This window comes from Vigna angularis, chromosome 4 (assembly GCF_016808095.1).
Source record: "Vigna angularis cultivar LongXiaoDou No.4 chromosome 4, ASM1680809v1, whole genome shotgun sequence".
NCBI lineage: Eukaryota > Viridiplantae > Streptophyta > Magnoliopsida > Fabales > Fabaceae > Vigna > Vigna angularis.
The window spans coordinates 17,088,170-17,109,425 of NC_068973.1; the positions used below are offsets into that span (position 1 = coordinate 17,088,170).

General features: G+C 34.4%; 4 protein-coding genes and 1 long non-coding RNA gene across 12 annotated transcripts; 1 reads left to right on the top strand and 4 right to left on the bottom strand.

The window, feature by feature from the left end:
- Positions 1-349: 349 nt before the first annotated feature.
- LOC108331360 (uncharacterized) lies at positions 350-2,097 on the bottom strand. The gene is made up of 3 exons (XR_001832371.2): positions 1,894-2,097; positions 1,317-1,536; positions 350-1,176 (listed from the first exon to the last, which is right to left on the bottom strand). It is a non-coding gene; the product is annotated as an uncharacterized LOC108331360 (long non-coding RNA).
- A 3,640-nt stretch (positions 2,098-5,737) lies between these two features.
- Positions 5,738-7,457, bottom strand: LOC108331719 (probable gamma-secretase subunit PEN-2). Of its 2 annotated transcripts, none has more exons than XM_017566606.2 (3): positions 7,284-7,457; positions 6,893-7,161; positions 5,738-6,091 (listed from the first exon to the last, which is right to left on the bottom strand). In XM_017566606.2, exons 2-3 carry the CDS (start codon positions 7,131-7,133, stop codon positions 5,931-5,933), a joined length of 402 nt encoding a protein of 133 aa, XP_017422095.1. In that variant the 5' UTR covers positions 7,134-7,161; positions 7,284-7,457; the 3' UTR covers positions 5,738-5,930. The 2 variants fall into 2 exon arrangements, with proteins under 2 accessions (XP_017422095.1, XP_017422096.1); XM_017566607.2 differs by having other exon boundaries at positions 6,893-7,171.
- A 1,536-nt stretch (positions 7,458-8,993) lies between these two features.
- Positions 8,994-13,656, bottom strand: LOC108331717 (GDP-mannose transporter GONST1). Of its 5 annotated transcripts, XM_052876128.1 has the most exons (9): positions 13,088-13,652; positions 12,953-12,992; positions 12,701-12,840; positions 12,109-12,238; positions 11,455-11,553; positions 10,471-10,625; positions 10,080-10,196; positions 9,525-9,622; positions 8,994-9,415 (listed from the first exon to the last, which is right to left on the bottom strand). In XM_052876128.1, the coding sequence occupies exons 2-9, from the start codon at positions 12,962-12,964 to the stop codon at positions 9,357-9,359; spliced, it is 810 nt and encodes a 269-aa protein (XP_052732088.1). In that variant the 5' UTR covers positions 12,965-12,992; positions 13,088-13,652; the 3' UTR covers positions 8,994-9,356. The 5 variants fall into 5 exon arrangements, with proteins under 5 accessions (XP_052732088.1, XP_017422093.1, XP_052732090.1 ...); XM_017566604.2 differs by having other exon boundaries at positions 12,953-13,656; XM_052876130.1 differs by lacking the exon at positions 12,701-12,840 and having other exon boundaries at positions 13,088-13,105.
- Positions 13,657-15,447: 1,791 nt separating this feature from the next.
- LOC108332037 (ABC transporter I family member 10) lies at positions 15,448-19,141 on the bottom strand. Of its 3 annotated transcripts, none has more exons than XM_052877200.1 (6): positions 18,865-19,141; positions 18,600-18,771; positions 18,432-18,518; positions 16,436-16,561; positions 16,229-16,351; positions 15,448-15,935 (listed from the first exon to the last, which is right to left on the bottom strand). In XM_052877200.1, exons 1-6 carry the CDS (start codon positions 18,942-18,944, stop codon positions 15,894-15,896), a joined length of 630 nt encoding a protein of 209 aa, XP_052733160.1. In that variant the 5' UTR covers positions 18,945-19,141; the 3' UTR covers positions 15,448-15,893. The 3 variants fall into 3 exon arrangements, with proteins under 3 accessions (XP_052733160.1, XP_052733159.1, XP_017422617.2); XM_052877199.1 differs by having other exon boundaries at positions 15,448-16,148; XM_017567128.2 differs by having other exon boundaries at positions 15,448-15,851; positions 18,865-19,033.
- LOC108332038 (NAD(P)H-quinone oxidoreductase subunit O, chloroplastic) lies at positions 19,125-20,698 on the top strand. Its single transcript, XM_017567129.2, has 6 exons — positions 19,125-19,375; positions 19,469-19,524; positions 19,608-19,673; positions 19,771-19,812; positions 20,075-20,134; positions 20,469-20,698. Exons 1-6 carry the CDS (start codon positions 19,168-19,170, stop codon positions 20,496-20,498), a joined length of 462 nt encoding a protein of 153 aa, XP_017422618.1. The 5' UTR covers positions 19,125-19,167; the 3' UTR covers positions 20,499-20,698.
- The last annotated feature ends 558 nt before the right edge of the window (positions 20,699-21,256 follow it).

The window sequence follows — 21,256 nt, forward strand, 5'->3', positions numbered from 1 at the left end:
GTTGTTTTACTGATAACTTTCTCTACCGAACTGCAAATGAGTTGATTCTTGTTTTGTTGGAATCTAGACTTAAAGATCTTTCAAATGACTATTAATTCATAATTTTTAGACCACTGTACTAGATGCATTTAGTTTCCCAAAAACACGTTTTTTTAAGCTTCCTAAATGAGTTTACTTCCAAGTTATTGTTTCATGTTTCTTATTTTATTCTATTTTATTTTATTTCTTTATAAACTTGCAACTATCAACCATGACCAACACGAGTCATCCATTGAAAAAAATGGACAAAGACATCTTAAAGCAAAAAAAAATCACTATGGGGAGTCACGTTCTCCCAACTGGGGAGTGACTTGCAAGTTTTTGTACAAATAGCCATTAAGCCACTGTAAGGCATGTATCGGCTTCAAGTGCTGAGGGACTCTAACTACCTTGCTGAAATACTCACATGGGGTCTTTGCTCCATAATAGACTGGACAAAGATGAGTTTTGATACACTTGCAACCATCAACCATGACCAACAGGAGTCATCCATTAAAAACAATGGACAAAGGCAGCCTTAAGCACAGTAAAATCACCATGGGGTCACGTTATCCCAATTGGGTACCTATTAAGCCACTAGTAATCGGTTGCAAGCACCATGTAATCAATTACTGGAGCATCTCTTGGCTTCCAATGTTGAGGCATTTGAACTACCTTGCTGAAACACCCACATGGGGTCTTTGCTCCACAATGAGTTGGACAAAGTACAGTTTTGATGGAGGTTGGCGAGAAGACCGAAATGAAAAGAGAGAGGAATGAAATCTGAGTTGAAAATGGAGGGTGCATAGAGGAGTAATTTTGGAATCTCAAAAAAGTAAATCTGCTTTTCTTTTCACCACAAGTGACTGCAAAAAAAAATAAAATCTTACCTTCCAATAAAAAACTAATACGTGACCGTTGTTAAATTGTTTTCAAATTTTAATTGTTACCATATCGCAATCCTAAGATTAGTTAGAGGATTATGAGCAAATGTGTCACCAAATAGTGCCAAACGCTCCCTCTTCTTTCTGGCCATTAATACATGGAATTGATTCTTGACAGTGTTGTCAGTTTTTCCTGGGAAGAATCTGGCTATTGCAGCCCATTTGATGATGTTTGGGTCTAGTTGATTGTACCATCTCAATCTACAACTTTTCCCTATGCATAAAAAGGTAATGAGCCATTTAAACCCCAAATGAAGTAAAAGTTTTCCACATATGGATTAAAAGTTATGTAAACTAAGAGAAAAAGGGAAATGCATAAATAAAAACAGTCATGATGAAATTAAAAATTATTACCTGATCTTCCTTCTAGATGTTCTGAAATAAAGTTCCAGTTTTGCGGACCATATTGCTTCACAAGTTTCGTCTCTCATCTTCAGAGGGTCTCCAGTGTCCTCTACTGCAACCCTTTTTATTCTCACCATTGTTGCTGCTGCTAGCTCTTCTCATATTGCTTTCTCCAATAGCTTTTGACCTTGATATGCCTATTTTGTAACTCGCTTCGTTTTGTTCCCACCTTTACCAAAGTTAAAATGAAAAAAGTGAAATGAGGAGCAGAAACCTTGTTCAGAGCCTGGGAAATGTTGGAGCAAAGGGTTGGTATTATTCATGATCATCTCAACATTCACTTGTTTGATTTGACTGTCACCGTCACATTGTAACAATAAAATTATCATTAACTTGATGCAGAGAGAACGATGTATTATATATGTGTACTCACGAAACAAAATAATTAAGCACAATAGACATAGTTACAACATAAATGAACAGAAAATGAGTTAGACCAAGAAAGATAAAAAAATAATTTAGCACAATAGTCATAGTTACAACACAAATGAACAGAAAATGACTTAGACCAAGAAGATAATAATACCTGCTTTTGTAGTGGCTTTCAGTTCGTTGCTGGCTCCAAATGCTCTCTTTCACAATTCCTTCTTTCTCTAAATACTTCTCTTATGTTTATCACTCTCCATCTACTCTATTTATTTTATAAACAAAATGAGTGGTTGATTCAGTGCATCAATGTTTGCAAAGTGAGTTAAACTAACTGCTGAAGCTAAGTCTGATATAGTATGCTCTTAACAGATTGAGATTTGATGCCCCACAATATCAAAGCCATGCTCTTCTAATTATAAACTTAATGGAAAAGTTCATATCCTCTCATTTTTCCAATTTCCATTAATAACATATAATCTTCACAAGGTTGTCCGCAAGTGAGCATTGCCAATTTGCCATATATATTCATAGTGATTTGTGATCTGTTTCTGATTAGTGATCAATCTTGCTCTCTTTTGGGCTACAAATCAGATTTGCTTCTTTGTATTTCAAACTCTCATAAACTTATTTTGCATCCTAGTATGATGTGGAAATTTGGATGTCCTTGTCACGTTACTTGATTCTGAATAAAATTAAGCTTATTTCTGTTTTGAATAAAACAAATCTGATTAATTTTTTGAGAACGTGACCCCACTTATCCTAGGATGAAATTCTTTGTTTGGTTAATGCCTTCAACTTGATAAGCATTTGAATTTGTAAAATGAATCAGAATATTGGATAGAAGTAGTTAAGACTTTCATGTAATTGTACTGATATGAGTAAATTTGGCTAGAAATTGTTCAGAAAATGTCTTTTGTCTTGAATATCCTGATTCATTTTTCATTAATATAATAAAAAAAATACAATTTTGAATTTATAGACTAGAATTTAACTTTTCAATTCCAAACCTTAAGTCTACTCATTATTACAAATCAAAGCACAATAATTATCACTAAATCCTCGTCTTTCTATTCTAAAAATCCTAACACATTAACTCTCATTTAACTTTATTCAAAATATTAACTTTCATTTAATATTTATTCAACAAAACTCCTAGCGCAAACTTAAATATTTTTTTTATCTTTCATGTTGTCTTTTACCATTGATGAAAAATACTATCCATACGGGAAGATATACTCAAACCTATTTTCAATGTAGCTCTAAGATTCCTCTCAACTTGTAATTGTTTTTGCAATTTTGAAATATTTTAGTCAAGTGTCAAATGCCGCCCATGCAAAGTTTATTTCCTTCTTTCTAAGCTTTCTTGAAAAATTGTGTTGCTTCTAGTCTCCTTTGATATTCTTTGTTGCAAATTAATTTTTACAATTTTTAACTTCTAAATATCAAGTTCTTCTTCTTTAGAAGAATCAATTGATTCCATTCCACTGAGAGTGTCTTTCTTGGATTGATCCTTTTCTGGAATGTTAACCACTTAAAACTAAAACTAGCACTACTTGCTTTATCAATTTGCTTCCCAAAACTTGATTCAACCACAGGAATGGGTAAATGGTTATTGTTAGATGATCCAACAATATGTGCATCTCCACAACACCAAATTCAATTTTGCCTTGTTTGTTTTCTTGAACTCTTTGATCACTTCCTCAACATTAAGTTTAAGACAAATTTCCCAAATGATCTTTAACTCCAAGTTGTGCTTCCAACTTTTTTTTTTAATTTCAACTTTGGCAATCAACCATCCGAACTTGTCCTTTAAATAGTACTTGGTCTTGCATGTGTACCAAGTAACCTTTCTCCATGAGTTGCCCCATGTTTAGAATGTTATTATTGATATTTGGCACATATTACATATCTCGAATCAATCTAACTCGACCATCCTTTTGTGAGTACCAAATTGCACCTTGTCCTTTTACTACAACATTTGAAGGATCTTCAAATGATATGCATATGAATTCAACCTTTGATAGGTCTTTGAATAGATGCTCGTCTCTGGACATATGATTACTTTCACCCATGTCAAGATATCATATATTAAGTTTAGATCAACATTTGATTTGTCAAGATGAGTGTGATCAACACTCGAATTGTCAATAAAATTGAGATTAGTATTTGATCGGTCAATATTAGTGAAATTGGTACTTGAGCTTCCTGTCATCATTAACAAATTTTCTTTCTCTTCAACATGTTTTGTGAGAGGTTGGTCATCTCTTCCCCATATTCCCGAATTGGCAATCTTTGGCATAATGTATGATCTTACCACAATTATAACATTTGTTTGAGTTACACTCTTTTACATAATGATCATTTGCAACATTTGAAGCTTTCTTGGCAACTAACCTCCTCTCCCATGAATGTGTCCTCTTACCACACCAATTTTGTTGAGTAAAGTATTCCTTTTCTTCTTTCAATCATGTCCTCTATAACCATGATTGTTTCCTCTATCTCCTCGACCTTGAGTGTTTTGAGTATATAGTGTCTTGTGATCTTTAATTAATGCCTTCATTTGGGGTGCTTACTCAATTGATCCCCCCTTCTTCTTCTTTTGTTGCTCATGTGCCTCAAAAGAACTGATAAGTTATTCTACTGTGAGGTTGATAGGTCCTTTAATTCTTCAATTGCACATATGACATTCTCGAATTCATTGGTCGACAACCTTAAGTTCTTCTCCACAACTTAGCTAGCATGTAGTTTTTTTTTCATTTTTGCTGAGTTGGTTCACCACAATTTCAACTAGAGTGATGTACTCAGAAACTACTTTTGCTTCCTTCATTCTCATGTTCACCAACATAACCATGAGTATTTAAAGTCAAACTTGCTTCAATCAATTATCTCCTTTGTAATAATGGCTTTTGACATAATTTAATCTCCAAACTTAACTAAAGATTTAGCTAAGTCTATTAAATCAACAGTCAAGTCGAGTCAACCAAAACCAATAGTTAAGGAAAGTTGACTTGATCAATGGTCAAGCTAAGTTTCCTAATTTACACCTATTTCATATTCTTGAAAACCATTTTCTTAATTTACGCTTGTTTCATATTCTTGAAAATCATTTACAAAATTATGCCCACTATTTAAGAAAAGAAAGGTATAACATGTTTACATTATTTTAAGGATTAAACATGTTTTTGATCTTTTAACTTTCATTGAAAATTAGAAATACTCCCTCTTCACAACTTTGACCTAATTTAATCTCCAAACTTTAGAAATGGTGGATTTAATTCTTTTAACTAAATTTTGTTAAATTGATTTAATTTTTCAAATGTGTTTCTCAATTAATAATGAAGCAGTGTCAAACAATGTAAACAACTCAAATACTTTCTTAGTTAATAATGAAGCGAAAATGTATCATACAGTATAAACAATCCAAATTTACACTCCAATTTACACTCCAAATTTACACTCCAAATATAATGAAACACATTTGAAACATGAAATTAACTTAACAAAATTTAGTTAAAAACTCTAATCCATACATTTCTAAAGTTAGAGAACTAAATTAGGTCAATGTTTTACAAAGAGATTAATTTCAATTTTTACTAAGTTAAAAGACCAAAAACATATTTAACTCTTATTTTAATTTTCTATTTTCAATTTTATCGGTCGTTTTCTTCCTTTCTATCTCATTCCTCCTACTCAAAACTTAGCTTTCAAAACTTAGCTTTCAAAAACTTAAAAACATTAACACAATCAATTTGAATTTCCTTTTCATTTTGTTGAGTAATATTTCCAACCTGCGTACTAATACTGTTTACTCAGCGACTTATGAACTTCACAGGAGAAAGTGACAATCGAGCAGATACTCTGCTTGCATTGTCTCCTAAGGGCTAAGTGGTAAACTTACAGTCCCTGTATTTGTAACGTAAGATAATATAATACATCAAAATGAGACAATAAATCTTGCATGAACAACAAATTATAACACACACACACACACTGTGGGGTGAAGAAACCAAGATCTCTATCTACTTCCAAAACATTGCTTATCTATCAAGAGTGTCAACAAGATGAAATTCACTATCAGTTCAATGACAGAATATAGTAAAATGTATATGTAAGTACAAGTGCAGTCATGAGGCATGGAAGAAGGTAAATGTGGTAATAAAAGATCAAAATATAAGTATCAGAGGTGCCACACAACTAGCTCCAGCTTGTTAGGCCTAACCTATCAGCAAGGTTGTACATAACCAATTGATCCCAAACAGGTCCGAAGAGGCGTTCCCCTCCAATGGCAAATGTTAGAGCCCAAGAACACAGAACAGTAGCAAATACTGCAAACCCAAATGCCGATCTAACAATATCTGCACGAACACGCCAAACAATCTAAATCAACAGGGAAAAGGAACCTGCCTCTAAACCAATTCATTATATCTAAATTAACCACCAACTTACTTAAAATCAGTAAGCATATTCAATTAATTCAACCATGAAACAAAGTAAACCAGCTAGCATATTTTTACTAGTTATGGTTGAATCAACTGTTAATTTTTTTTCGTTCTGAAGAAATCTTCCAGGCACGGCCATTGCAAATACTTGAGTACTCTTTGTAAAAGGTGTCCAAAGTTAGTATGTTTGGATTTCAGTGGGAAAATTAAGTTGCGTTGAACTCAATTGGAATTGAAAAGAAAAAACACATGGTACATAATGTACAATGAAAACTATGAGTTAGTTTGGATCTTACAACTGAAATTCAAACAGAACCTTCAGTAGTACCCTACCGTATCTCGAAAGGAAAATAATTGCGAAAAAAAAAAACCTAATTCGACCAGAACTACCAAGAATTGAACGAGCTGATGAGCTTTTTTGATGAAATGAATTTGAAACTAACTGGTATCATGACCAAACAACAACAACCTCATCATGTTCAGATACTAAAAAGAGCACAAGTTCAAATTCTTAATATATCAGTTCAACCCACGATTCAATTTCTGCCGCCCCTTCTTAATTCCAGATAATTACTTGCTCTAGACATTCGAAAAAAGAAACAGTTGAAGAAAATAATGCATAGCAAGCGGTGATGGTTGCCACCATTGAAAAGAAAAAGGAGTGCACAATTTCGCAAGTAATTGAAGTGCTATAAAAGAGAAGTTAGGTTATGATACATGGGCGAATGCGAGGGAAGGAGTGAGAATGGCGAAGAACGGGCCAGAAGTAGAAGCAATTGACGGCCCAAAGGAGAGGCAGAAGAGCGAAGCCGAAATTGTAAAACCTCCGCGCGTAGGTCACCGATTCTTCCTCAGACAACCCCAACGACCCATCGATCGTAGGCCACACCGGCATCGACGACGGTAGCGAATTCCGATGAAGAGGATTAGGGTTTGGATTGTTGTTCTGTGAGTCCATCAATGCGATCAAAGATGACCTAACAACCCTGAGATCAGCTAAAAGAAAATGTTTTCAATTCCATTGATTTTGTTCAATCTTGTTGCTTGCTAAGCGAAATTAAATTAATATCTCTCAATTTGAGTGGACAATCACTATTAAGTAACTTACCGTGAAAATGGATCGTTCGTCGCGTTGAGTCACTTCACTACTGCGTCTGATTTTGATTCAGATTGCCTGCCATGGAAAAGAAAAAACCAAAATTCATACAAACACAGCTGAAATTCAGATTACTCAATCCTCCTTTTTACTGTTTCCGTGTCAAGTCCAGAAGAAAATAAAATGGTACTGTGAATATAATTTTTTTATATAATTTCAAAATAATTTCTGTAAAAAATCAGGTAATGACTGTACATAAAAAATGAAAAACAAAACTTACCAAAAAGAGTGGAAAAAAATAGGACCACCAAAACAAAGGACCACACGACACCATTGCATAATTTTATTCGATATCAAGACCTACACTTGTCAAATTAGGGAAAAAACTATTAATACGTACCTTCAACAACTGAATGACCAGCTTTTCAATCTTTCATCTTTTATTCGCAGAAACAGTTATATTCCTCTCAAATGGAGCACGTGATGAAGACGTATTATCCAACACTATGTGTAACATTTTTGTCTGTTTTTCTGTCACAAACCCATGTTACAATGTTATACAATAATGATCCTGTGCCAATTAGTGTTTGCAGAATAAGGGTCTTTTGAACAAATTTAAACGGTATTTATCAGAAAAAAAAAATAAGAATAAAGATTACAACACTTTTTTTATGAATTGAAATTAGTTTATATGTAAATTAATTTTAGAAATTCTTTTATATAATTTTTTAGAACATCTATTTCTAGAATTTTACCTTTTTATTTTAATTTTCCATAAATGTTTTCAGAATATTTTATCATAAAATATTTGAAATCTATGTTTACTTCCTTTGATCTTCAAATGTCCCTTTACTTCAATTATGCTGTTACTTTTTTTAACTACTTCAATTCAAGAACATTGCTATAATTGTAAAACTAAATGAATTATGACCTTTTTACTACTCTTTTAAATTAATCGTCTTTACTTGCAAATTTGTTATATGTATCTTTTATTTCTTAACTTTCCTTCATTTTATTTAAATGATTTCATTTTTTACTCTATATTTTTTTTGTCCGGTTGATCCAAACTAGGTTAAAACTGAATAACTTCATTCTTCCTTATAACTTCAAATAAAAAATAAATTAAATCAATTCAATATCTTAGTTTCAAATCTGAATATCTAAATAATTTTCACATACAAAATTTTAAATCATGGTTGATTAAATTAAATCAAATCAAATTAAAAAAATTGTCTTCATAATTTTTTTGCTCTTATCACTTAAATCTAAAGCAAGTTATTATTCACTGTTTTACTTAAAGATTTCTTTTCCGCTTAGTCATTTATTTATCTTTGTCGCATTTGAACAGAAAATATTGATATCATTTTGTAATACAGAAAATTTTAAATGCTGCTAAAATATAAGATAAAAAAAATAGTTCTATCATTTTATTTATTTCAAATATATTTTATACAAATTAACTTTTACCACCACAGCTACAGTTGTTTTTCATCTTACCTTTTATTTATTGTATTTGACGCAAAATATTAAGACTATAACTTTTCATTGCAAAATATGTTAACTAAACCTAAAAATTTAGATTACAATAAAAGCAAAACTCAATTTTTCTTTTTATTGCTTTTAAGTCATTAAAAAATATCAAACAAATAAAAAGTTTCCTTTCAATAAATAGAGATAAAATCAAATAACAAATAAAAAGGGACAAGTAAGATGAAGACAGTGTTATCCTTGCCCCAAAGGCAAGATCAACTCTCTTTTTTCTCATTTCAATGTTAGTGTTCATATCAAAGAAATCATAATATGATGATACATTGGAATAATGAAGTGACATGATACAAATTAGTGGCAAATTTTGCTTCCAATGTGAGCCAATGCAATCAATACAAGCAGAGCCTTCCTCAAAAGATCCAAAAACTGTCCCTTGGAGAAGGAATCTGAAACATTCCCAATTTAGCTGATGCCATCTCTGACAACACCACACAGGCTTCAAGTGCACCTCCAACTTAACCAAGAAATCAAATTTCTCAGATGGGAATAATTCCTTCTTGTGTGAACATTAATTATCACGTAAGCCTTTACTGTTCTTTAGGATTGAGATTTCTCTCGGATTTTGGCTCTAGCAAAAAATACTCCTGCCAGAAGACCTGCAATTGCATTTCTACCTTCAGTGATGAAACAAAATGTAATACAATGCACTTTATGATGACAATGATAATAGAAACACTTCAAGTTCAGTAAATTTGAAGAACTAACCAAAGAAAATGCTAGCAGCGTTCTCCAAACTAGTAGGAACTTTGAACAGAAGGATGCCAGCAACTGAAAGTGGTATCTTGTTCAGCGAACCTACGAGACTGCAGATGGTAAACTAGTCAGATATGTCATACAAAATTAAAATAGTGACTTTTTCTGATAGAATATAGATTTACAAAAAAACTAATGTTCCAACAATAATCTATAACTCAGTTATAACCAAGGTGCATGGCTCCTTATGTAGTCATCACAAAAAAGAAAGACGGAGGGTATGACCTATTTTGCTTCAAATGAGACCCGTCCAACACTAAACCAGAGGACTAGAGCAGTAAAGGCACTAATATAAGCCAAAGCACACACGTATAGCCATTGCCAATAACATGTAAAACTACTTCAGTCAGACACACATTTACCATCATGAGTCCTACTAATATCCATGAGGTTCAATTTCAAAAGAAACTGTTAGGGAACTGTAACTATAATTTAATTTACCACATTAAGATATTGGAAACAAAAAGTGTATAAGGATTACTCTCTCTTTTGGGGGAGGAAGCTCACCTGTAAGTTGTAGCTCCAGTCTGATGAAGAAACCACATGGATGTAAAGCTGATTGCTAGACCCAAAATTCCACTAAAGGTCATCACCAACCAAAAGCTAGGCAATCTCAGAAGTGGCCTGTAAATTCAAATATTTAATTTTATATAATATTAGAAAAACAAAGACACAGAGAGTATCTTTTTCCTTCTGTTGTCAGACATAAAGTAAACAATTTATGACATAAAAACACCCTTTTGTGATTCCAGATCTGTTTCCATGAAGAAAATAAACAGCAAAAAGGAAAATTGAGACATTACATTTTAAACTGAGATCAATAACCTTCTAACAGGAAATGAAGCGTGTCATGCACATAATATTGAGAAAAATCACAAAAGTATAGGAAATAACTCACGTTCTTAAGAGATAATCCACCTCATTGAAAACAACAATCAGGAAAAATCCCAAAGGCAAAGAAAGGGTGTTGTTCAACAAGACCATCGAAAACTCATTTAAATTTCCGGATTTGGTAACTTGCTTTGCCGTATCCATGACCCTACGGAGAGTCAGCTGCACCAATAAAATCAAATGTGAGTCCCTTTCATATTAATTATACTTCTCGCTCGAGCAAAAACATTCTTCACCCAATCCATATTGGTACTATCTAAGCCAATCACCAAAAATTAATAACTTGGATACCACTTTGTTGAGTTTTTTCGACAGGAGACATCAAGGAGATTTGGAACATATAGGTTATGAGCAAACCCATATAAGGAAGTATAATAACACCTTCAATCCAAAACCTTAAGACAAATAAGTTTGTGGGTTTTTTCTTCTCATTTGTTGCACTTCTTGCATATTTTTATCCAATGTCAGACTTCAACTAGGACTTGACTCCAATAGAAACAACCAAAAATATGAAATGGGGCTGAAAGACTCATAAGAACATTGTAATGAGATAGAAACCTGATATCTTAATACAAAGAATAGGAAAATCTCCTTCAGTTACAACCCTGCACTGCAGAACTTTGAGGGTTCACACCTCCTAATGCCCAAAGTCCCAAAATCTCCTCTCTTCTATTCTACACAAGTGCCCTTCACTGATTGTAACTAAATAAACTAACTAATAGGTTATCTAACACAGTGATCATAACCAAACAATGATAGACTTTAGCAAGACAGACATGATTGAATTTATGCACATACAATGATATTAGATTAATATCTAGCTCTCAAGTCAAAAACTAAAAGTTATAGTTTTAAACTTACATCTTCCCGTATTCAGTTGTACTTTCATTTAAAACATTTTCAGGCAGTAATGGAAAGGTAACCAAAGTGGAAACAAAAAATGAAACTTACTGTGCCAATGAAGTTTAGAATCACAAAACATAATACTCACAGAATATGATGCCGTTAAGAAGCAGTTTAGTGTCTGCCAAGCATAGCCAATTGCATTAAAAGAGAGATCAGTAATTCCTCCAGTTATTGCTGAAATGATCTACAAGGGAAAAGGACATTCTTTCAGGCTGTTTTATATCTAAAACTTGTTATGCTAGTTAAGGATCCAAATAATGCATAGTTTCAAGAGAGTCAAAACAGTAAAAAGCTATGAGTTCAACAAAATAAAAGATGATTATAGTAAGTATGAAATCAAAACAGACAAGCCACCACACAGTAACAAATGCATTATTGGTAGGAAATAGACCCCTGCAAAGTAATCCCCAGATAAGTTGTGACAGTTGACCAACTACTTTCCAGAATATGACATGGAACTTTGGAGAGCCTGGCTATCGTATGAATATGTTGTCATTTGGTTATAATTAGACAATTAACTTCTTCCCCCATAGTGACTAAATCCTTGAATAAATATAATAGAACGATAAAATATGTTGGTAAGAGTAGTGATTGTAGGAGATGCACGCAAAATAAAGGGATTGCAAGATTCATATGTAAAGGTACAATATGTGAATTCGTTATTCTACATCACAGTCAGGGCCTCGAACAGTCAAAATAAAGGGATTGCAAGATTCACAAGTCAAGCTCGTCAACATACCATTAGAAATAGGGCTGCCCAGACTTTGCCATCGTGGTGCTTCTTGAACAGGTACATTTCACCAAGGGCAGTTATGACATTAGTAACATTTTTCAGGACTGTCACCATGGCTACATTAATGTATCTCAAACTGCACATTATACAAAGGGATAATTAAAAGCCAACAGCAAACAAGATTGAGTGACAAACTGCTCAATTGTAATTTCAGTTCAGATATTGACACTGGTACAGAAGATAAATGTTTAAGATCACATGTTTAACGACATAAAGTTAGAACAAGTTTAGAACTCCATGATCCTCAAATATGAGTAATTCTTCCCTGAATTTATGAACAATGTTTCCATTTCATGATTACTCAAACAGGATCCATCAGTACATTCTGCAAAATATTTTTTTCACACCTAGCATTGGACAGATTTAAAAAAAGGCTTACACAACACATAAAAATGAATGGTAAAAAACTAGTAATAAAGCATCTATGACAAGCAACCCCCCCCCCCCCCCCCCCCCATGTAAAACATTCGATATAACATAATCTAATGAAAGCCAGAACCAAAACATTATAAGAGCCACCATGTTGAAGACAGCATACCTAAACATACTTGTGACGAGCATTCCGACAAATATAACATTCACAGGCAACCAGACCTTAATCAATCTCCATGTCAGCGGCTCGGTCGAAACTAAACCCATAATACTCAACACAGAAACAATAACAACTGAAATCAAATTCTGCATCCACACAATTTGTCAGAATCAATCCAGCTCAAGCAACTTCCACATCATTATCCTAAAAAACAAAGGGGCAAGGGGAAAATGATTCCAAGGACACAAAAACAAATACCTGGTACAACATCAAGGATATCCCAGCATTGAAATCATAGCTGGAAAGTACAAACTTGTTAACCAATATCATACCACAGGAGGAAAAACAATATGCAAGTCCAGACAATAACGCCTGATTGTGGACTTTTATTACCCTCGCACTTCTTGGAGTTCTTTCTTTGTCTTTGTCCAACTTGGAATTTTCTACGTCAAGTTGTTCTTCATTGGGAGATGAAGGCATCATTTTCATGTGATCCAGTTATGCCTTAAGCTAAATTGACCCAACGGCAAATAAGAAAAAAAAAACTTCACAGGAACACAGTGTTCAAGCTATGGAGCTCAGGATCGACAGGTAAGGAGACACGTGGAAAGGAAAAACCTTTTTAGCAAACCCAGATATGATTATGATCGACGAGAAAAACCCATCAGGGATAATCACGGTAATGGTTTTATTGGCGAGGATTGGATTCAAAGGAAGGCAAAGAAGCGCTGAAAAATAAATGACGAAATTTGGGGATTAAAGGAGTCAGAAACGGCGTTGATGTACGGAGAGAACGAAGAGGGGTTGGGAATTTTGAAAGTAGAAACTTCGTCGCATTTGAAGAAGGAACGAAGCAGCTACCAACTTTTGTGGATTTTTTTTCTTATGTTTTGTCCTTTTGCAATTCGCATGAACCGTGGATGGCAAAGATACCCTGTTCCTTGGGTTTGTGATAGCTTTGAATTAAATGTTCAAAAGTCTTAGGCTTGCTTTTGTTTTTTGAATGATGTCAGTTAATTTGTTCCCATTTTCAACACGGCTATTGCTGCTACCATTATTACCCTAAAGTAATGTAAAATATTGCAAGCTTAAAATCATGATCACCATATCTATTGATATTTAATTAATTTCTAAATTTTAATAATTATTATTTAGGCAAGTCTTGTTAGAATCACTTTTAGTTGGTTTATAGTATAACAATTAATTTATAAACCATGGTTATTAAACTAAAGAGATTTTAGTTAAGTCAAACTTGAGGGAAAATGAATATTGCGGGATTAATTGTAACTTGTTTTTGCTGGAATGGGACGAGGAAAACTTCTGCTGCTTCTGTTCGGGAATGCTTCGCTTCCGTCGATCGGTCCTCCTGGCTCCAGTCTTACCGTCTGGATCTTCCTCTCTCAATGCCAAAATGTTTCTACTGGAATGGGACGAGGAAAATTCCTGCTGCTTCTGCTCGGGAATGCTCGCTTGGATCTTCCTCTCTCAATGCCAAAATGGGGGTGACCTGCAAGAAACACTATGACGCTCAAGTCAGAATTTATCTCCCCAAGTCTAGTTAAAATCAGAAATCAGAATTTTTACCTTCCTAATAAGTTGTTATTTATAGGGTTTCAAGGAATATAATCCATTAATTTACCTCTTAATGATGATCAATGCAAACCTTAACCACTCCATGGTGACCATTACATCATTAATTATGCATTGAATGACATTCAAAGATTGTCTCCAACAAACGACTGAAGAATCCACACAAGTATTACTCTAATGGACGACCAGTAATGATTGACTTCCATCGCCCTTTATGGCCAATCTAATCTACTCAATAGTAAAAAAATATTAAATTGTTTTTAATTGTGATAAATATTTACTTTATAGTAGAGGTTTGTTATAATGAAATAAAGATATTGATTTTGTGTCTTTTTGTTTGTTTAATCATTGACATTTAACTTTCTAAACTAACGATAAAACAATTCCCAGCGGACAATTAGAAAAGATAAATCAACAGGGAAAATAATTGTTTTTTATTCGTTAGCAATCACATCAGAAAATTATGGAATTTGGTGTGTAGTTGACCTGTAGCATGAATGATAAGGGTTAGATAAGTACCAATGAAGAAAATGCGATGTACCGAAAAAAACCAAGCCGAAGGTTAGTTGCCAGTTTAGAATTATGAAAACCAAACAAAACGAGAATATTCAAAACCAGAAGTAGCAGCAAGTATCCACTAACTTATCGTAGACCAAAACGTGCTTTTATGGTAGTGGAATTTTCCCAATGTTTCTGTTACGCTTCAACTAAAATCATTAAAAATGTCAACATAGTTTCCCTAACTCTATGATATTAATATGGCTACCTAGCAATAGTAGCAGCCTGCAGAAAAGATGAGGCACCCCTCAATATATATATATATATATATATATATATATATATATATATATATATATATATATATATATATATATATATATAATTTTGATAAAATAAAACCCCATGTAACGTGCTCAAGCAAAAATGTTGCTCTAGATGCATTGGGAGCACTTAGGATTGACAGAATGAAATAAATTCCGGAACTTTGGTTATCTCAAGTGTCTCAATTTATCTCCGTTGACTTAGTTAAAGTTAACACTTTAGAACTAAATTGTAAACTCTTACAATATTTTGAAATCTCTCCTTGTTTCAAGTTTTAGTGGAAACAAAAGAAGTCTCAAATAGATAAATTCAACGGAATTACATCCAGCAAAAAATAAGATTGGAGTAATTCTTCAGCATCGTATTCATATTCAAGAATTTGAACTACAAAAAAGAGTATTTTAAAATCGCTCTCCTTATTTGAAATTTTTTAAAAGGACAGCATAAGATGAGATACTGTGGTGTTGCCTCCTAATCATGTTAATTTAGTTTCAAGGACTAACGGGAATCGTTCTCAGAAACAAAGAAGACATATTTAAGAATTGATCTGGTTTATATAAGCAGATTGTCTGGCTTCAATGAAACTCCTAATGCTAGCTGCATCTCCATGCATGACAACTTTTCCATCCTCCATGTAGATGGCACCATCTGCATATTCTAGTTCTTCCAAACGATGGGTGACCCATAATGCCGTAACTTCTGCAGAGGTATCCACAGAGTTCCTGACAGCTTTGATAACCCCGACCTTAAATGAAAAGTGCAAGCCATCTATTAAAAAGTGTTGGTCTTACAACACAACTTTCATAATACCTAATATGAACATCTTCAACTGCAAGCACGAAAACTGAAAACATGTTAAGTTATCTGTTTGTTTAGAATTCCGAAAGCTAAAATAGACACTGCCCCCATGGCATTGTTCTGTCAGCTTGAATGTGTCATACTGATGAAAGGCATCCGTAAAGAAAATGACACCAAGCAAGAAACAATAGTGACGGTCACTACTATTTTTGTAGACGGAGAAAGTAAAGTCCCTTGCTTCCACCTATTTGAAGACCTCAATCTTTGTGATTTTACAGCAAATATGGTATGATACGGCATAGAACACAACAATTCATGGATTACCTGGTCAGTTTCATCTAAGAATGTGGTGAGCTCATCTAACAACAGAACTTTACAAGCTTCTGCTAGAGCACCAGCAATGGCAACCCTCTGCTTCTGACCACCACTCAGAGTTTGGACAGATCTCTGAATATTGCAGCAAAAGGAAAGTTTATTTATTATATAGTTTACACTTTTGTTATGAGTGTTCTAGGTTGCTGTCCCTATTACCTTCATGTAGTCAGTCAGCCCTACAGCACGCAAAGCTCTCGACACCCTAGACCTGACTTCATCGTGAGTCAAATTGATCTTACCAAGACCAAATGCAACATCAGCATCTACAGTAGGCAGCACCACCTGCAACAAATATAAAGCTACTCAGTTGGCAGTCCGATCATATACATCATAAGGATTCGGGCTGCAAATTTTCAGTAGATTGATAACAAATTCAGGTGTTTTACTTTTATATTTTGATTTTCTTTATCACAATAGTTGTACCTGAATTGCACACATTGAGAAAATATTCAAAAGCAGATTGGATGAAAGATATTTACAAGTATACACAACCAAATTATTAAAATTTATTAGATGGAACTACGACAACAGACACCTGTTATTGTAGCGAACAAAGAAATCAAGCAAATTCTCCTTGCTCTGAAATGAAGGAAAAAATAAAAAGGACCATTTGGAGAAGATCTGACAAATGGCATGCCCTAAACAAAAGCCTTTCTTCCTTCCCTTCCCTTTACATTTCTTTTAATTCAAAACGAGGAAAAGAAAATACGTAAGGTGGAGCATACTTCTCTGTTACCTCTGCATAAGAATCCGCAAAACTTAAACATGCAGTCGATGTGGTTGGTGTCCCCCTCCCTTACCCCCACCCCTAAAAAATCCCTTGATGGACGAGGCTACTTGTATTAAGACTTTAATTTGTTGACGTAACATCAGTAATTTTCGCATAAATATTTTGTAAATGTCTACTGTGGAAAAAAGTTAAACATTTGGTTAACAAGAAAAATAGATCGGAGAAGTCAACTATCATTCCTTACCCATCGAGATGCAGAGGAAAAAGAAGCCATGCTTCCATAGAACAAACAACGAAGAAAAAACAATCAAATCTCAAATCTAGAATTCTGAAAGGGTACTGGTAGAGGTCAGGATAGCGGCAATAACAATAAGTACAACGGAAACTGTAACAGTCATTCCCCCATTCGGGGAGTTTTCTTGGAAAAAGTTAAGGCACACGAAGTGCTTAGAAAATGCCTCAAAATTTGCTTAAACATTAGTCTAAGGTCGTTTATCCCAAAAGGAAAAGAAAGAAAGAAAAATAGTCAGAGGGCAGGTTGACTACAGTTTGAGCTGTTAACTTATTCTTAATTCTTCCATCAGAAAGATTACATGACAATATTATATCGCAACATACAATGAAGTCAGTAAACAGCATAGCAATAGTAGCAAGGTAACTGAAGAAAGAAACATTGAAACTACTTTTCTCCTCCCCTAATGACATCAGTGTGACTCTGAATTAATTTGATGAGGTTTCCATCTTTGAATTTGAACTTTTATAATCCAAAAATAACATTTTAGCTCATATCTCCACTCCCATAGAAAACAAGTCCAATGAATTTCCTTTTCAAACGTAGAGCGAAAAGATTTAACCTACATAGACACAAAAGATTTAACCTATCTGTTAATTTCTGTTTTAGGTCTACAACAGCGAGCCTAATCAAATAGAATCTGACCAAGAACAAACCCCCACCCTCAAATCATTGCTGGGCCGAAGAGCCCCCTGAGGTCCACTAAAGCCTGTTCAGCCTTTTCACATACATCTGGTGCTGCTCCCTACGACTGAGGCAGGAGGTTCCTGTTGCCTGCTCAGGACATGCATGTCAGCAACTCTAGAATATTTCGTAGTTAGAGGCTACCGCACCTTATGATATTACTTCATAGTCATGTCAAGTGTCTTAGCAGTGACTCACCCTCATCCTAGCCTTAGAAAGTAAGCAATTGCTGAAACATTAAGTAAATATTTCCATACACAGTTACTTGGCTGGTTTAAAGACTCGAGATTGGAACAGCAGATTCACAATCTCAGAGGAAGCCAAATTGCCGGTGTTTATGACTATCAGCCGTTGGAAAATCAATGCCCACACTGGCTTAAAAGAAAGATAGCATGAATCAAGAAGAAGAACAAAAATTAATAATATATGAGTCTGAAAATAAAAACCTGATGATCTGGATTTTGGAAAACGAAACTTTTAGGTTCATTCACATTCACTGTTCCTGAAGTTGGGGTCAAGAGACCAGCCAAAATCTGCACACTATACACAACGTTACGTTACAAGTAACACTGCACTGCAAAACACTGATTCTCACTTCTGAATTTTGATAATACCTTCAAGAGGGTAGATTTTCCACACCCATTGGGTCCAAGAAGCATCCAAAACTGCCCGCAAGGAATGCGAATCGAACAATCCCTAAGAACAGGCACATCTTGCGTTTGCCTCGTCGTGAATGAGAATCTCAGATTACGCCCTTCAATTGCAAAACTCTCCGCCTTATTGCCCCTGAAAAAAAAAAATAGAATCAATAAAAAAGAGGACGAAATACAAGACTTCACCAAAACCTGTTCGAGAAAATGGCCAACTGAAAGACGGAACCTGATAATTGTAGTGGGAACTGTGGCATGAAGAGGAGCAACGACACGTTCGGAGAAGCTAGTAAGATATGGGAAATTCATAGCATTCCCTATCGTTGATGGTTTCTACGCGACCGTTTTAACGTTGAGATGAAATTCCTAAGCTGGTCTTAACTTTTCATGAATGGACATTTGAGTCCTCTTCGTAACAACGTGGCACGCTCTCATTAGCTACGGTTTTTAAGGTGTGACATCCTCTCTTATCTCCAGTACATGTAGAACGTTACACAGGAGACCCGAGACACGTGGCATTGTATTTCTCTTCATGGCGTTCTCTGCAACTCTATCCTACACCACCTTCCCTTCGCTTCCTCGCTTCCCCCAAATTTTGAGAACAAAGAGAGTTCATTTCCGACTGATTCGTGCAGCACAGAGCGGTGAATCAGAGACCCCGGAGAGTAAGAGTGAAGGGTCATCTAAGGCTCAGTCTGCAAGTGCTTCTCCTAAGCCTCCCAAGAAACCAGTTTATTCCTGTGAGTATAGCAAACATTGAACTGACTAGTGTTTCTTAAGAGACTAAAGCTCTTCTTTTGATTACTGCTGCTTGCTTTTTTGGCGGGGGGCAGTGAAGAAAGGTCAGATTGTGAGGGTGGACAAGGAGAAATATCTCAATAGCATCAATGTAAGAAGAACGTTGTTTTGTCGTATTATTTATTGGCTTGGTTTCGATTGTGAACACAGACGTGTCCATTTTTAATGTTTCAGTATCTTTCTGTTGGGCACCCACCTTATTACAAAGGATTAGACTACATTTATGAAGACCGTGGTGAGGTAAAAAGCAAAACTTGTCGAACTAGTTTGCATGGGGTGGCTCTGCTTTTTTACGTCATCACAATTTATCTAATTCAATTGTGGGGAATTCTTCTAGGTCCTGGATATGCGTATATTTGAAACAGGAGAGTATGCTCTTGTAAGTAACTTACATCTGTCTATCCTATTGTATTTTCATAGAATACAAATATCTTTCTAAGAAACAATGTTCTGATGAACGTGAGACCTCGGCAAGAATCAAAACTAACTCTCTTTTTGCAATGCCAATGATGTTCTCTTGATCAAGCAAAGCTGAGCCTATATCAATTGATTGCATGATATATGTGCTAGATTCCAATTATGAAGAAATTGTCAAGAATTTTAATGTTTTATACTGAGAAAAACTCGTGCTTTATTGATAGATTGCATGGGTAGGGATTCCCACTGCTCCAGCTTGGCTTCCTACGTACATGCTTATCAAGGTATCGTTTAACGTGTTCAAATTTTGAACTACTATTTATAACTGGGTAAGATTCTTGCAGGGTCACAGCTTAAGCAAAATCCTGATCAAGCAGAACTAGTATTTGGCCAAGAATAACTTGTTTAATCGAGTTTGACTTGTACCTGTCTTATTTTGTATTTAATACACTGAATAAATACTGTGCTTAGTAGCAGTTGATTTCTTTACATGGTCATATAATGAATGAAATATGACTGAAGTTTTCTATATTTCTCTACAAACATAACATTTTCTTCTTTTCATTTTAGCTGTTTGTTAAAATGCAAGTTACCTCACTCTTTCTTTTTCATTTGCAGTCAGAGAAGCTTGACTATGAGAGGCTATGACCCACAAATGCTAAATGGATATATGATACTTTTTTTCTTACGCTGTAAGAGAATTTACAATTCAAGAATCTCAGATAGAAACACCATCTGAAACTCTACCCCATCTGTAAGGCAGAGTATTTCGAAGCCTTGTGAATGTGTATCTGTGCTTCCCTGCTTTTAAATTTTAATAAATATCAATTCTCATTTGGATTTTTTAATTTCAAAAGTTTGTATAAAAAACGTAGAAACAGAAAATGGAGTCATCTGCAAAGAAAAAGCAACAGCAATGATCTGCAGAGCAACAGAAAATTTGAATTCCTTGTACTTTAGATGTCATAAAATGAATTTGGAATTACCTTAAAAAACTCTAAGACATTTATACGGCATGCATATTAAATAAATAAAGATCAACAGCAGTGCAACAAAGAAAGGTGAAATGAAATCTAACGTCAACACGTTTTTACTATTGCACTTCTTAAAAACTCAATTAGTTCTGTTTTCATAATCATTAAAATTACTACAAACATTGTTCTATTGAATCTAACTCAGATTTGAATATTGGATGATCTTAATAAATTCCTGTGGATAAACATTTGTTGATACTACAAATGCACATAGTACACTTGCTAGAACTAATTTGAAGTCGTCGGGATTTGGCTAAGATATTTATAATTGGATTAGATTGCTGGATAAATCTGTATATATAGTTCTAACACATTTAGTTATATTCCTTACTATGTTGTATACTCTGTTATGCTCAATTTCTTTTAAAATTT

Excerpts from the sequence above, each read along its gene's own strand:
- LOC108331717 (XM_017566604.2), bottom strand. The coding sequence starts at position 13,183 with ATGAAAATGATGCCTTCATCTCCCAATGAAGAACAACTTGACGTAGAA. Across the intron at positions 10,626-11,454 it reads TCTTAACGGCATCATATTCT|CTGACTCTCCGTAGGGTCAT; the intron begins GTGAGTATTATG and ends TTATTGGTGCAG. Across the intron at positions 9,623-10,079 it reads ACTGGAGCTACAACTTACAG|TCTCGTAGGTTCGCTGAACA; the intron begins GTGAGCTTCCTC and ends TACCATCTGCAG.
- LOC108332037 (XM_052877199.1), bottom strand. The coding sequence starts at position 18,944 with ATGAATTTCCCATATCTTACTAGCTTCTCCGAACGTGTCGTTGCTCCT. Across the intron at positions 16,352-16,435 it reads GGCTGACTGACTACATGAAG|AGATCTGTCCAAACTCTGAG; the intron begins GTAATAGGGACA and ends TGCAATATTCAG. Across the intron at positions 16,149-16,228 it reads TCTTAGATGAAACTGACCAG|GTGGAAGCAAGGGACTTTAC; the intron begins GTAATCCATGAA and ends GTCTTCAAATAG.
- LOC108331719 (XM_017566606.2), bottom strand. The coding sequence starts at position 7,133 with ATGGACTCACAGAACAACAATCCAAACCCTAATCCTCTTCATCGGAAT. Across the intron at positions 6,092-6,892 it reads CTTCCCTCGCATTCGCCCAT|ATATTGTTAGATCGGCATTT; the intron begins GTATCATAACCT and ends GTGTTCGTGCAG.
- LOC108332038 (XM_017567129.2), top strand. The coding sequence starts at position 19,168 with ATGGCGTTCTCTGCAACTCTATCCTACACCACCTTCCCTTCGCTTCCT. Across the intron at positions 19,525-19,607 it reads AATATCTCAATAGCATCAAT|TATCTTTCTGTTGGGCACCC; the intron begins GTAAGAAGAACG and ends TTAATGTTTCAG. Across the intron at positions 19,674-19,770 it reads TTTATGAAGACCGTGGTGAG|GTCCTGGATATGCGTATATT; the intron begins GTAAAAAGCAAA and ends GAATTCTTCTAG.